The 14,950-nt window shown below is 38.0% G+C and overlaps 1 protein-coding gene across 1 annotated transcript in view; it reads left to right on the top strand.

Moving 5' to 3' along the window:
- The window catches only part of LOC127628162 (scavenger receptor class F member 2-like), a 39,375-nt gene that overhangs the window by 10,900 nt on the left and 13,525 nt on the right, over positions 1-14,950 (top strand). The window contains exons 7-9 of the mRNA XM_052104888.1: positions 1,197-1,300; positions 6,013-6,127; positions 7,447-7,571. Coding sequence (XP_051960848.1) covers positions 1,197-1,300; positions 6,013-6,127; positions 7,447-7,571 — 344 coding nt within the window. The remainder of the gene's footprint in view (positions 1-1,196; positions 1,301-6,012; positions 6,128-7,446; positions 7,572-14,950) is intronic.

The following is a 14,950-nucleotide window of genomic DNA, read 5'->3' as shown; positions in this document are numbered from 1 at the left end:
AGCAATACATTTTAAATCACTTAACAGAGAGACTGCATTAACTCCATTTTGCAGATAAATTCAGTCTTAGGTGTGCAATTTCAGTTTTTTTTTACTTCATACTTTTTAAAGAAATTTAAAGGGATAGTTCATCCAAAAAATATCTCATCATTTATTTATTTAGATATTTATTTATTCACCCTCCTGCCATCCCAGACATGTATGACTTTCTATCTTCTGCTGAACACAAGGTTTTTAGAAGAATATTTCAGCTCTGTAGGTCTATGCAATCAAGTGAATGGTGTCCAAAACTTTGAAGCTCAAAAAGCATATAAATGCAGCATAAAAGTAACCAGTAAGACCCCTGTAGTTAACTCTATATCTTCAGAAGCGATATGATAGGTGTGGGAGAGAAATAAGTCCTTTTTTTTAATTCTCCTCCCTTCCCAGTAGGTGGTGATGTGCACGAATAATGTAAAAAGTGAAAGTAGAAATTTAAATATTGATCTGTTTTTCACCCACACCTATCATATCATTTCTGAAGACATGGATTTAACCATTGGAGCATATGGATTACCTTTATGCTGCCTTTAAATGCTTTTTTAAACCTTCAACGTTTAGGTCAACATTCACTTGTACTGCATAGACCTACAGAGCTGAAATATTCTTCTAAAAATCTTTGTTTGTGTTCAGTGGCATGGTATGAGAGTGAGTAAATGATGAGATAGTTTTCATTTTGGGGTGAACTATCCTTTAAGGTTGAAGTTTGGAAATCTGCTATTGACTTGAATTGACACCATAATATTTGCATTCTGAGTTGTGATGGGTCTTTTCTCTTGCATTTATTTTCATACTTAATTGTAATATTTATTCTTTAATATTTAATTCTGTTCTCTTGCTGGCTTGCAAGCACCTGTATTTCCATTTGGAAATGCTAATTTAGGTTTTTCACTCATTTGATGAGATTATTTAAATGTAATGTTGAGTTTTATGAAGTTATGTTAAAATCCCACTTGAAATCAAAATTGGCCCAATTTACTTTTTAAATACACTTTCCGGGGCTTATTGCACACAATTCATTGATTCATTTTGAATACATTATAAATTCCATTGTCAATTATTACATTTAACCACATATTCTGTTGATATGTACACAATGCTTTTATTGATTCTCTTCCTCAATGTTATTGTGCTCTTTGCATTTTTCTTGATTTTAGCTGCAACCTGACCTGTGAGTTTGGTCAGTTTGGAGTGAACTGTGCCCAAACTTGTCCATGCCATGACAAGAACTGCAACCCAGTGTCAGGGGCCTGCAACCTATGTAAGAAAAACTCCTTTCTATTTCTCTTTCTGAGAAAAAAATGTCATTTCTGGAGCTTTGCTATGTCATTTGCTATGGAGACATATTTGTCTCCATAGCATCCAAGTTAACATTAGTCATATTTTCCATTGCGTAAAGGGAGGAAGAAAGAACTGCCCAGTTGACGTTGAGGTCAAGTCAAGATTCAACCTTTTGACTCACATTGAATTTAGCAGTGTGTCAATTATTAAAGATGGAGTGAGATTTTTTTAAAATACAGTAAATTCAGTAGAGCACTGTGTCATAAACACATTCCGCACTGTTTTGCAGCTATATTGGAAGATGTATGACTTTTCCCTGCTGAGATATCTTCTTCAGTTGTTTACTTAAAGGGACAGTTCTCCCCAAAACAATGGAATACAAGGTTCCTACTAACTGCACAGTATACTGTATACCGCATACTGCGTACCGTTTCTTAAAAGTAGTATGCAAAACAGAACGCATTATTTATGAAAAACAATAAACCTCAAACAGTATTATGCTACATTGTTGTTACATGTCCTTATTATGTTGCATGTTGAATACTAAACATTTTGGCAAATGTAGGTAGGTCATTTAGGTATGCTATGCATACTGCAAATTCCCATACTATGCTCAGTATTAATAATAAACAAAGAATAAGATTAGAATGTTAGTACACTAGTCCGAAAATAGATATAATTTTGTCATCACACACTCAACATCATGTCACACAAAACATAAAAGTAAATCTTTTGCAGAATTTTCAAAATCCTCTTACATAGTAACTGAGACTGTCAAGCACCTTAAAGGAAAATACCCTGAAAATTAGTCCATACGACAACGTTTATATTCAGGATTCACTAATATTCTCAGCCTGATCGCATGAAAATGATGTAACTGTGGTGACATTTTTGCTAAATGACATTACGTGGTTCATTACACGTATCGCGGCAAATCCGGAGTGAAATGTCCACTAAGTGGCGCTAAAAGCGAGTTCAATTTTCTCTCCAATAGACAGAGTTTTTAAGGTTAATGCTTTATCAAGTTTAAAATGAACAAAACCAACGTCCCCACCCTACATTTTAAACCTAACCTATAATGACATTAAAAGCAAATGTGAGATGAAAAGTACAATTGCTGAAGCAACCATGTCACATGGTGGTGCTTCTATGGCATTTCCACCCCAAGTGTTAACTCACATGCTCTTCAGGACTTGTACCCTGTTGCTTTGCATCGTAAGTGCAATGATTTATCAATTGAGTTACCGCGCAATTTGATTGCACTAGAATAAGCTTGTGAATGTAGATGGTTATGTAATGCAAATGTTAAAATGTATCGCCTTACAAGTGCCTGAAGTGTTTTGATGTCATAAGATAGCACTGTGTGAGGAACAGAGCGAAACGTAACTGTTTATTAACTTAATATTAGTCGTTTTACTCGCGATTTATGTGAAAGCGATTAAAATTCATTGTGGCGCCTCTAGTGTTCAGTTCATTAACTTTTAAGATGCTCACATTAGATAGACATTTTATTATGAATTCAAAGTCATTTCCCTTTAAAATCAATGAGAAAAACTTGATGTGCAGGCAAATAAACACACATTTGCTAATGGTATCATGCCTCGGTAGATGTTTGTGTGTGCAGTCCTCACTATGTAGGTCAGTGCAGTAGACAGCAGCAGGTTTAACATGGCGGCTCTGATGGTGTTTCCAGAGATTGGTGTCTTATTTTTACGGCTGTGTTTTTTGGCACTTGTCCTGCTCGCGGAGTGAGTTAGTGAGAGCTGGTGTTGTTTCACACAGCTGAGAGAAATACTACAGGAAGACAGAGACAAAGTACTGAGGAAAGGTGTGGGTCAACAGGGACCTGAGTGAAAGCAGTCATGATGTCATAGTGGCTGACCTCAGTGAGGCCTCCCTCGACATGATATTTAGATGTCTCCAGACCGCACAGTATTCTCGGACTGAGATTTATACTTCTGTGATACAGTGCCTGTTAGTTCATAGTGCATTAACTAATGTTAACAAATACAACTTTTGATTAAATATTTAAATGAGCCATTTTTGTTTTTGTTTGTTTTGCAATAAGTCACAAAAATATTATACTCATGTAATTTGTGTTATTGACGATATAAGTGCAATTACCTGTAAATATGTTTGTGCATGAAACACACAAAATGTACACATGTTTAAGAGGTGAAACCCATGATATGGTATCGTATAGATATTGGAGTTCAATGGAAGACCCACATTTTTATTAAATTTTTTGCCTTAAAATGCAAAAATGTGTTTAATGCAAGTAAACTTTACTATGGTTAAAATTGTAGACCATAATAAAACTGTATAATAAAAACATTGATAATTTAATAATTAGACCTGTTGCGATTATTACATCACCTGATAACAATCATTTGATCTAATGTGATTATTTGAGATAACTACAAATATTGAGCACTTTGCATTTTTAGCATATTTTACTAGCTACATAAATGAACTCTTACCGTCATCGACCTGCACTGTGTACTGCACGCAGAGCAGCTCCAGGAGAGCATGTGAAGATGAAATGCTATCTGTGATGTACGTGCCCCATCAGTGGTCTCACAACATTTTAGACATGTATTTTAATATTGAACACAGTAGGATCCCCCTCCAGTGTATAGGCTCTACAAAAGAGGACTCAAAACATCCCTAATGGGACGTCCTCATTTCGACCAAAATACGGGACTCCCGCTAAAATGGGACAGTTTGTTATGTGGAGATGATGGAATGGCGGCTGTGCCGTTGGAGATGTCTCAACTGCATCACACTTTCTAGTATTTGTTTTGCCACTGTCAAACATGGAGAAAAGTGATCTGAGGATTCGCTCGCAACATCCTGTAGTGGCTTAGAGTCATGTTTTTTTAAGGAATATTCTTGGCTAAATACAACCTAAGCATGCTGTTGATTGCTACAGAAAATAATTTTGAATTTTGACTTGTTTATCAGTTTTTTAAAACAAACCAAAAAACATGTTGACAAAAATACACTCTGGGGCAAATCATTGCTCAATTAGCCCTTATATTTCATTGTAAGTGCATTTTAAATCAATTATGTACTTGATAAACGGTTTATATTAAGCATAAGGACAACCAACAAACTGCCTTTTTTGTTTATGGCCTGCTGGTATTTAAATCTTTAAACTTGGGCCTGTCGAGAAAACAATATTCTCAAAATATTAATAACTACAGCCTTGACCAACACAAAATATGTATCGTTTTAAAGCTTAGAAGCTGTACTTTACAATGCATGTAGGCATTATGACCTAAACTGAACAAGCGCTTTGAAATTTGCAGACAAATCAGAAGTGTTCCGTTTGGATTATTATTAATAATTTTACACTGTACATATTATTGTTATGGGTAAAAACGTCAAACTAATCAAATAGCATGTAATGTGTAATATGTCGTTGGAAAGTTCTCAAAGAGTAGAATACAACCAGCCTATTTGTTGAACTTACAGACAACGAATATTGTGAGTAATAGCAAAGAACATGTCTTTGACATACATGTTACATACATATAAACAGATGTTGCTTATAAGCACATTTTCACTCGTAATTTCACGAAAAATAAACAGAACATAAAATATCAGAGGAGATCACCAATAGATCAAGCCCACACACAACTTAATGGGATGGATAGACCATTAGATAATCCAAACGAAGCACAATGTACATACTGCACATAATGTGCTCTGTCTTAAAATGTGCTTAAAAAGCTTTCCTGGATCAGATGACTTTATTGGAAATTATGTAGTACGTTGTCCAGCATCATAGAACGCTAAACCAATCATATTAGGATTCAGACCGCTGAGGTGGAAGTCATCCAAATATGGGCAGAGAAGATTTTTCACTCTATTATATATGGCCACCAAGAGATGGCATCAAGTACTTGACACAGACACAATAATGGCTCAAATGACACAGAATGGAAATGAAGATCTTGTTACTCATGCCTGCATGCTTTGGAGAGAGAGAGAGCATACCTTTAGTCATTGTTGTATTTACATGTGTAATTAGTTCTTATGTACAATTATAATGTTTTATTTGATTGGAAAGGCCTTTGTCATATCAACACACAATTTTACTCACTTCAAGGTGAAATGAAGAGATATATAATGAACAAGTCATAAAAATATGTTTATTAGGCTTAGAGTTTCATATTTTGGGCATGCCACTGAAACCGGAAATCCTAATAAAAAGATATTATAAAAAGAGCTTAAAGGGATGTAACATATGCATACTGAAATAATAATTTGCAGTGGATGATACAGACACAAAATATGGTGCATCCAACGGCTGAAATCGTTAATTTTTAGCAATGTCAAGTTAATCGTCTCAAATTGTTTATGTTTATGAATGGAAGAGCCACATGGCCACACATTAAGTTTCAATAATAATTCCAGTTGGCAAAAGATGACAAAACTGATCAGCCTTTAGACTACTGAACTGGTGTGAGAGATATTAGACATTTTGGGGTTTGAGTAACTGGAATTTATTAGCTTTCGTTAGAAATTATTTTAGCATGTATATATAAAGACAAGTTAAAAGCTGTCTAATGTGAAATTAAGATATTAGCAATGATGTGGCAGTAAAAAAGACTGCATTCCATAAAGCATTTGAGCACCAACAACTGTTTGTGCCATTTTTAAAAAATGTTCTTTTTTCTTTCTCAGATCCTAATCAGCGGATGGGAGTTATAGCTGCAGGAACGTTGGTAACATTCCTACTGGTTGTTCTACTCTCTCTGCTGTGCTGCTGTTTCCTCTGTAGCAACAAAAACAACTGCAAGTGAGTCCAAATCTACACTAGTCTCTTAAGCCTGTAGTCAGTTAATATGTCCCGGACATGTGAATTAAAGGAATAGTTCACCCAAAAAGGAAAATAATTAGTCATTGGTCACTCACCCTCATGTTGTTCCAAACTCATATTACTTTTTTCTTCCGTAGAACACAAAAAAGAGATTTTAGGGAAGGTGACAGCCTCAGTCACCATTTACTTACATTTTGTATTTTTTTCACACAATGAAAGTGAATGGTGACTGAGGCAAACATTCTGCAAAACATATACTTTTGTGTTCCACAGAAGAAAGAAAGTAATACAGATTTGGAACAACATGAGAGTGAGTAAATTATGATAGATTTTTTGTTATTATTATTATTATTATTATTTTGGGGAGAACTATCCCTTTAAATGATAAAAAATAAATGATAAAATGTATTTTAATAAATAATGAAGTGTGTTTGGACACACTTGACTAAATTCATGTTTCTCATGATCTTAACCCTGTTATCTAAAAACTAATTCTAAAATATACATTTAGCAGAAATGTAATTTAGGCAAAGGATGGCTACTTTTGAGAATTTTAGATAGTTTAGATTTGTGTATTTTATTTATATATTTATTTTATTTGTTTTAGTCACTGAATAATTCCCATACTTTATGTGTTATTTCATAGTTTGGATGACTTACAATTATTCAAACTTTTTGAAAATAGCAATTACAAAGAACAAGTCGCTTTGTCTAAACCTGTGACCGGTAGTGTATGTCACAACTCCATTATAGAGCCACCAGAGTAAATGAAGCAATCATCATACTTTTGATGGCAGACATGTCACTCTAACTTTTAGAAATGTCTATTCATACTTTTTGGAGATAATCATTACTTTTTCAAAGACCTATGCCCATTGCCCTCCTCCCCGATCCAAAATTGATTTTAGGCCCCTGGCAAATGTCATTGTGACAAAACTAGTTGCCAGAATTCAGCTGAAAGTCAGCCGAAGTCAAAGGCTCCTCTGTTCTCCACAGTCAGTTTGGAGAACTCAAGACTCTAGAATTCTCTGCCAGCTGGTTTCTAACTTGTTTGAAAATCATAGAATGTAAGTTCAAACGATATCCTCCATTGTGACAATGACAGATCCCTCCATGTTTGCCTCATTTGTACATATACATGAACTCTATGGTTTGACCGTGTATGCAGTGTGTCATTTAACTCAGAGTTAGATGAATGAAGGATTAGAGGCTATTGCTGTACATCAACACAAATCCACAATGAATTATCCATTTGTAACCAAAGTTATGTTGGTATAACGTCACCCTTCCTCTTTTAGTCCTGACCAGGAAAACTCCACCAACAGTAAGAAGGCCAAGATAATCCTGTGTGGCGGATTCAGCCGAATCAGCACCAAACTCCCCAGAATACCTCTGAGGAGACAGAAACTACCCAAAGTTGTTGGTATGTCTTTACAGTATTTTCCATCATCTAAAATTGTATATAGTTTTGGTTTGGGTCAATGTGTCATCGGCTTGCCTGTTGTTTATTGTTCAATGGTTTGACCAAAAGTGTAGCTCTGTTCTTATTATATATGCTTTGTGAAAATGTTAGTGGCATCCCTTGTTTGTGTGACATTTTTTGATGCAGATTTTATTTAGCCTAAACACACAGTGTCTCATTTTTATCCTTAACCTTAAAGGAATAGTTCACCCCAAAATAATCGGTCATCATTTACTCACCCTCATGTTGTTCCAATTCCATATGGTTTTCTTTCTTCTGTGGAACAGAATGTCTAAACCTCAGTCACCATTCACTTTCATTGCACATCTTTTCCCCTCCCTTAACACCTCCTTTTGTGTTCCACACAAGAAAGGAAGTCATGCGGGTTGTTTGGAACAATAGAAGGGTAAGTAAATGATGACAGAATTTTAATTTTGTGTGAACTGTCCCTTTAAGGGTGCAGTTGTTTGTTTTTTTGTTGTTTTTTTTTTTCATAAAATATTTTCTCCTATCCCAGGTTAACGTACAGAGACAATTAAAAGGGGGTGTTCACACGGTATGTGTTCCTGCATTCAAAAGCAGCTAGACTGAAGCTAGCCTAGGAATTGGACACAATGGCCTCGAGACAAGTTTTTAGACTTTTTTTAACCTGACACTGAATTTAAAAAATGTGACACTCATGTGAAAAGTCTGACCCATGTGTAGACCAACATTATACTGTACCTTAGCACAACCACATGCAAAATTTCATCCTGTCTGACCATCCCCTAAGTAAACCATTCATAATTTGAATGACCAAATTGTGTAAACACTGTGGCTTTGTGGTGTTTTCAAAACATTACTCCTGTTTGTTTGAGCAGTCAAACATGTCAAGGTCTTGCTCAACCAATGGCATGAGTTGTGAGTGGAACTATCTGTTTGTGCACCAATGGAAGACGGGGAAGTGGGAGATGGGAATGGGAGATTGCCAAGAGATTTAGTAAGATTGAAAAGTGTATCACGGTAACCCAAACAGCGTTTTGATGGTTTCATCCGATTGGAATGCTCTGGGTACACGTTTTATTTCCCTTGGCTCCTTGTAAAGCTTCAAGTTCTTATTAATTTGAACCCAAACATACATTTGTTTGCTTATTCTCCTCATTTCTCTGCTCATTTCCCTATTTATTATTAAAACAGAGATCTGGGTGCTGACTGATCCCCAATCAAAGACACTTCTGTTTAAGCCATGATGGAACCGTTGTGTGGAGTTGGTTTTAGAGTGAATGCTAAAGTGATAGTTCAACCAAAAATGTTAATTCTGTCATTATTTCGTGAGGCAGAATGTTAGCCTAAGTCACCATTCACTTTCATTGTATAGAAAAAATTGCAATACAAAATATTCAGATTTTAAAAAAAAAAAAAAATGAAAGATGACATAACTTTAATTAAAACATACAAAGCCCCAGTTGTCGGCAACAGACGGTCACGGGTGAGCACTATTTAGAGAGATAGAGAGAGAGAGGAACAGAGTGAACAAGTGAAAGCCCCAAGCAATGCTGTCCTCCAAAGACTAATTTACCACATTTCATGAGTTAAAGAGTCAATGCCACCAGGCCTGAGTAAAAAAAATAAATAAATAAAAATGTAAATCAATAATGTCACTTTTGGATAGAGTAATGTATGGCCTGCAAATAGCTTCATTGAATCTCCCCAAGCTGTTAAACTCTGGATAGACAACAGAGAACAAACAAGTTATAAAAAACAATGAAAAGATGGCACTTTTGATGAAGAGATATGACAAATATTCTGCCCTTAAACACAAATTGCCCTTTCATCTTCAGATTTTATGAGACAATTCTTTGTGTAAGAAATCTTGTGTTGTGACTGTCATCTGGCAATTAAAAGAAAGTGTATTGACTTCAGGCACAGACAAAATCAATACATGTGAGTCACATACAGTAAGGTGGTAAACAGGACTTGAAAGAATAATTTTCTTAATTGCATTGTCAGATTCTTTTAACAAACCTATTTAGTGGTAATTATCAGCATATAAAACATTATTCATGTTTACATGTCTTGTGAGCATGGCTGTTTATATTTTGTCATCACCCCTGGAGAAATACCTGATAATTTCATGTCTCATGTAAACACAATTCTCGTGCGTTGTCTGGGTTTTAGATTGAGCTGATTTTTTATAGTTATTAGTGTACTGTTGTGCTTGCAAATGCACTCAATTTTTGTTTTTATGGTCACAAGATCTATAAACAATTATGAGAATTGAAAGCAAAATCAGAAGTAGCTTCTACTCATTTCTCTTCCCCACCCCATCAAACTGCTCACTTCAGAGGAGCTGGATGAAAATATAGCTTTTTCTTTCTTTAGTTTCCTTGTTTGCAAGCCAGTGGCTCTGCTCTCCTCATTGGCTGAAGCAGTGAGGTCTGCTATTTTTTCTTTCCTTTCTTCCCCTCTTTTTCAGTAACTCTATCCTCATGAGAGCAGGGGGCTGGGGGGTTCTTTAGACAGGAAGTGAACAAATTTACCTCAGTTTGAGTCCTGATTTGCCCATACTACAGCTGGTAATGATAGATTTACAGAGAAAATGGTGAAAACAAAGAATGGAAATGTTTAAATCCTTCTAACCTTCATGTTGTCATTTAATTACCCTGTATAATTTAGATACATTGTACAAAAATAAGACAGTCAAACACTAGCGCAGTCATTCCGTATTGAAATGAGAACTCAGGGCATATTTTGCCATACATTTTTACAGTTTTTGCAATGTAGCACTATATTGATATTCCTCTTTAAAAAAAATGAAAAAACCTTAAACTATGTATTACATTTCTGCAATTAATTCAACCTGAACCACTTAAAATTCAGAATTTATTAGCTGTGGTATCTATTTTTTTTTATTTATTTTTTTTTTACTTTATAATTACGACATTTATATTTATATATAAATGTCGTAATTATGTGGCATGCTGTCGTTTGACAGCATGCCACAAATGCTGTCAAACGATCTTAAATTCTTTTGAACCTGGAATATTCCTTTAAAGTTTGAAAATCTTCCAATGACTTCCATCGATGGTATGTTCTGCATTGAAAATGTCCAATCAACAGTGATTCCGTCATTGCAATGTTTGCATAGTGAATTGTGATTGGTCTTCTTTGTTACTTCTAATTGCATACTGAATTGTGATTGGTCGATTCTTCCTTGCATATATTTAGCCACTTCAGCCGGTTTTATAATGCCATCTATAAATTAATTATTGTGTGCAGCCGACTGAAAATAAGGCCATGTCCAAATTAAAAAATTTAAATTCTTTGTTTTTTTAAATGCATTCATTTTGCTACGTGTACACCTCACACCCACAATGGAACAGTGTTTTCCTCCACCAAAAACTGCCATTTCCAAAACTATCACTTTAGGAAACTGAAAACTAATTTTTCAAGCGAAAACTGACCAGTATGGACATGGCCTAAGACTGGCAAAGCATCTCTGGCAAAGACCTGAACCTAAGCTTACCTAAAACTTTAACACTGCCATTTCCTTCATTAAATGCAAATCTAGATATATTTTCATACTAGCCTGCTTCAGTTCCATGTTTTCATGTAATTAGCTATAACCATACAACAAAAAAGTCTAAAAGAGTCTAAAATTTGAAGAATTTAGTCTTTCTCCATATACTGTATATAAACATGTTTCTAAAGAGCATGTCAGAAAGACAAGCCACCTGTTGTCCAACACCAGCAGAGCCTTTTCACAGTTGAGCAGCTGGGATGTGCCAGTAATACACTTTTGTTCAAGGCTTGTATAGCAAAGGGTGGGCTGCCAGTCACAGTCTCTTGTCTCTGATGATGTCTGAGAAAGCAGTTGTCCAAAGCCAGTAAATCCCATAGTAACAGCTTTGAGTCTGTTTGCATGTGTACCCAACATGCATGTCATGCCATTTCACGGTGTGGTGGATTCACAGGGGCTTTCATGAATTTGTGTGATAAGATGCTGTTTACATGAACTGTAGCAAACAGAGAGCAGCTATTCATTTGACATTCTGGAAAGCTCTTCCAATATTTACAGCTGCTTGGAAAAAGTATAAAGTATGGAATGTAAATTGTTTCATTGTAGGAGAGTCTCAGTAAATACAAGTTTTATTTATCTTCAGTTTACTGTGGTATGTGCTGTTGAAATGTTTATTTTAGAAAATGCATTATTAAAGTGTTTTGTTTTCCACAGGAAGAAATGTCAGACTAAGCATGTTGTTAAAAAATAGCGCTATTCTGTGTGAAGTGTGAACTCTTTAGGAAGAAGCGCCTATGCTAGCTCATAAACAAATGCTAAAGGCAGGTCCACACTCATTTGTTTTCATTTTTCTAACATCATCAGTTTCCAAAGTATGTGGTACTAGTGCGTGCTTTCAAAAATGTCCATTATCGGTGGATTTAAACGCCATTCTGGCATGGATGAGTGGGGTAAACATAGCAAAATCAATGTCTTTTGAAATGAATATGTATTAGTTTAGCAGAAAGTTCATAAGAATGTAGAAAGTTTGTGAGTGAAAACATAAACGTTTAGAGGGATTGTTCATTCTTAAGGCACTTTTACGGTTCGACTCTCACTTTACTTTTCTGAGCTTGCATTTCCACTGCAGTTTAGTGCCACCTCAACGTGGGTGGGATTATAGGCTGATCGTCATAGTTGCGCCGCCTCTACTGCCATGACATCATCTTAAACACGACACAAACTGATCAAAACAATAACACAACCGCTAACTATTAGCTACTAGCTCAATGTGCTGCATAAAGCAGTTGTTGCATGGTGATTTTACACAAGTGAAACAGTTAAATTGGCCTGGTTGTTTTAGAAGCAAGCTTCCTGAAGCTGGTCAACTAAATGTACAACAAAATGTACCATCCTCCATCATGGCTGAGTCCAGGGCACTCTCCCTCCCATTGCTCGATGGTTTAGATAGTGTCCATTTGGTCAAACCACTTCCACTTTTCCTTGATGGTGCTGTAGACACTTTTGAGTTTTTTGTACTTTTCCCTACACTGTTGCTAGGGCCGGTGGTAGCCGTGTGCGGCCAACAGCTGAAACACTTCCTGAGAGACTTTATCGTTTCGTTCATCGCTAATGAGTCTGCACCTCGGCATGGTTTTGCGCACAGCCATTTCTTTTTTCACAATTAGAAAGTTGCGTGAACAAATGATACTGTTATCGCTGCTGCTAACTTTAAAACTAGCGGGTTGATGTCACGTGTCGGAAATCCAGTGACGCTGGTAGTGACGATTCTCCCTGACCAATCAGTGATCTGCAGGCTTTTGATGTCACATTTAGTATCGGCTCGGCTCGCTTGGAACCTCGACCGAGGTGGTACTAAAAAAAGACTCCGGTACCAGGTATTATCCACAGTGAATAAACCCAAAAAAGCATTCAGAGTCGAGATGAGTTGAGTTGAGTTGTACCGTGCAGTGGAAAAGCCCCATTAGAGGGCTGTTCACTTTAGGACAGGGGTTCCCAACGGGGCTGGACCGCCCACCCAGGGGGGCGTTCAAAGGATGCCAGGGGTTGCTGAGAGCAAATTAGTAGAGAGGGGGCTTTAGGTTACAAATGGGGGCATATATCAATCATAATAATCAAATCTATCGTCAAGTTACTCTTTGCATTAAAACGTTTATCTGGACTTGGAGTATATCAGTTGGTTCTCAATTAAACGGGTTGTATGCATTTGTACCGTGGTTCATCTGATTTTGAAGTCTAGGGACGCATCTGAAGTATCTGGTTTAGCAGCGGCAAATACACAGGCGGAGGCACAACCTCGGCTAATGCACCTGTATGGCTCTGTAGATGGATATTGCTCAATGGACAGAGCAGCATGAGCGCAAAGCTCTTAAAGCTCAAGCTCTTAAACTCAATATGCCCAATATGTTTCTTTCAATGTGTATGTCTTAGCCACTAGGCTACGTTAATGAATCTTCTTGGTAGTTTTAAAGTCAATGTAAAACAGCATTTCCGAGTCATTTTACTTCAATAATGTGACATATTTCCAAATTAATCTTGATTTTATTCATTGGGAATTTATTGAAATGTGAAAACGTTTGGTTACGTATGTAACCTCCGTTCCCCGAGGGAGGGAACGACACGTTGTGTCGGAGAAGCGACACTAGGGGTCTCTCTTGAGCGCCGATATTCACCTCTGACCTATTGAAAAGGGCCAATGAGAGTTGGCAGTCAGTATTTGCATACCCCGCCCCCGCATACGGGTATTGAAGCGGGGCAAATATGGAAGTTTAGTCAGGATTTTTCTGAGGAGCCGGAAATGGTCCGGCCACAACAGTGGCTCGGTTCAGCGACATGGCGAAGGAAAGACACAATGTGTCGTTCCCTCCCTCGGGGAACAGAGGTTACGTAACCAAACGTTCCCCTTCTGTCGCTCTCTCCACGTTGTGTCGGAGAAGCGACACTAGGGGACCCATTCCAATCTTGCCATGTGCTGAACCGTGTACGTGAACTGCCGATACAGAGGCGGGCAGGGATTCATCCAGTGCCACGCATCGTCTGTACCCGGCTGCACGTACCCTTCCCCAATGCCCCATACGAACATCGGGATCCTTCTAGTTACCCTGAGAGGGGAACAAGGCGATGTTTGCCAACATGGGAACGGGCCAGCCTGGCTGGGCCTCTTTTCTCTCTATGTTTCTCGCATAGAGCAATCACGGCCGGGGCCCTTACACGCATATAGGGAAGGGGGTCTTACCCAGACCCTGCGGAGACCACACCTGCCCTTTTTCTTGGGGAGGAAAAGTGGTAGACACGTCACACGGCCGTCTTAGGGCTCGTGTGGAAATTATGGTGCGGTGGTAGATCCAGCCTCGAAAGGGGGGAGTTGCTACAGCACGGCGACTGGGGCATCTGTAACTGCCTAAGGGAGACACGGGGGTCCGCTCGTAAGGGGACAAAACCGTGGAAATACACACAGGGGGAGTCCGAGCAGGAGGCCTTACCTGTGGAGCACCTATACCAGTACAGGGTAGCCATCAGGGTATCCGCAGTGGCTTGGGTCGGCGAGATCCTCCGCTGAACCACGGACCCGGAGGGCTGGGGAGGAATCGACCAGGGTCCCGACTCGGAGTGAAAGGCGCACTACTTAACCTTGACGTCAGGAAAAGGGCGCTGGGCGCAAGCGATCCACCCGGCCGGTCGGTCTACGTGTTCCCGAGTTCTACGGGCTCGGACCTGACAAAACACGAGACGCAACCGACTCAACGCGGAGGTTGTAAAACCTCGCGAAGGTGTTGGGTGTTGCCCAACCCGCGGCTCTACAGATGTCTGCTAGGGAGGTGCCCTTGGCCAGTGCCCACGA

Source organism: Xyrauchen texanus, chromosome 3 (genome assembly GCF_025860055.1).
Source record: "Xyrauchen texanus isolate HMW12.3.18 chromosome 3, RBS_HiC_50CHRs, whole genome shotgun sequence".
NCBI classification, from domain to species: Eukaryota; Metazoa; Chordata; class Actinopteri; order Cypriniformes; family Catostomidae; genus Xyrauchen; species Xyrauchen texanus.
This window is presented reverse-complemented; position numbering and strand designations above follow the sequence as displayed.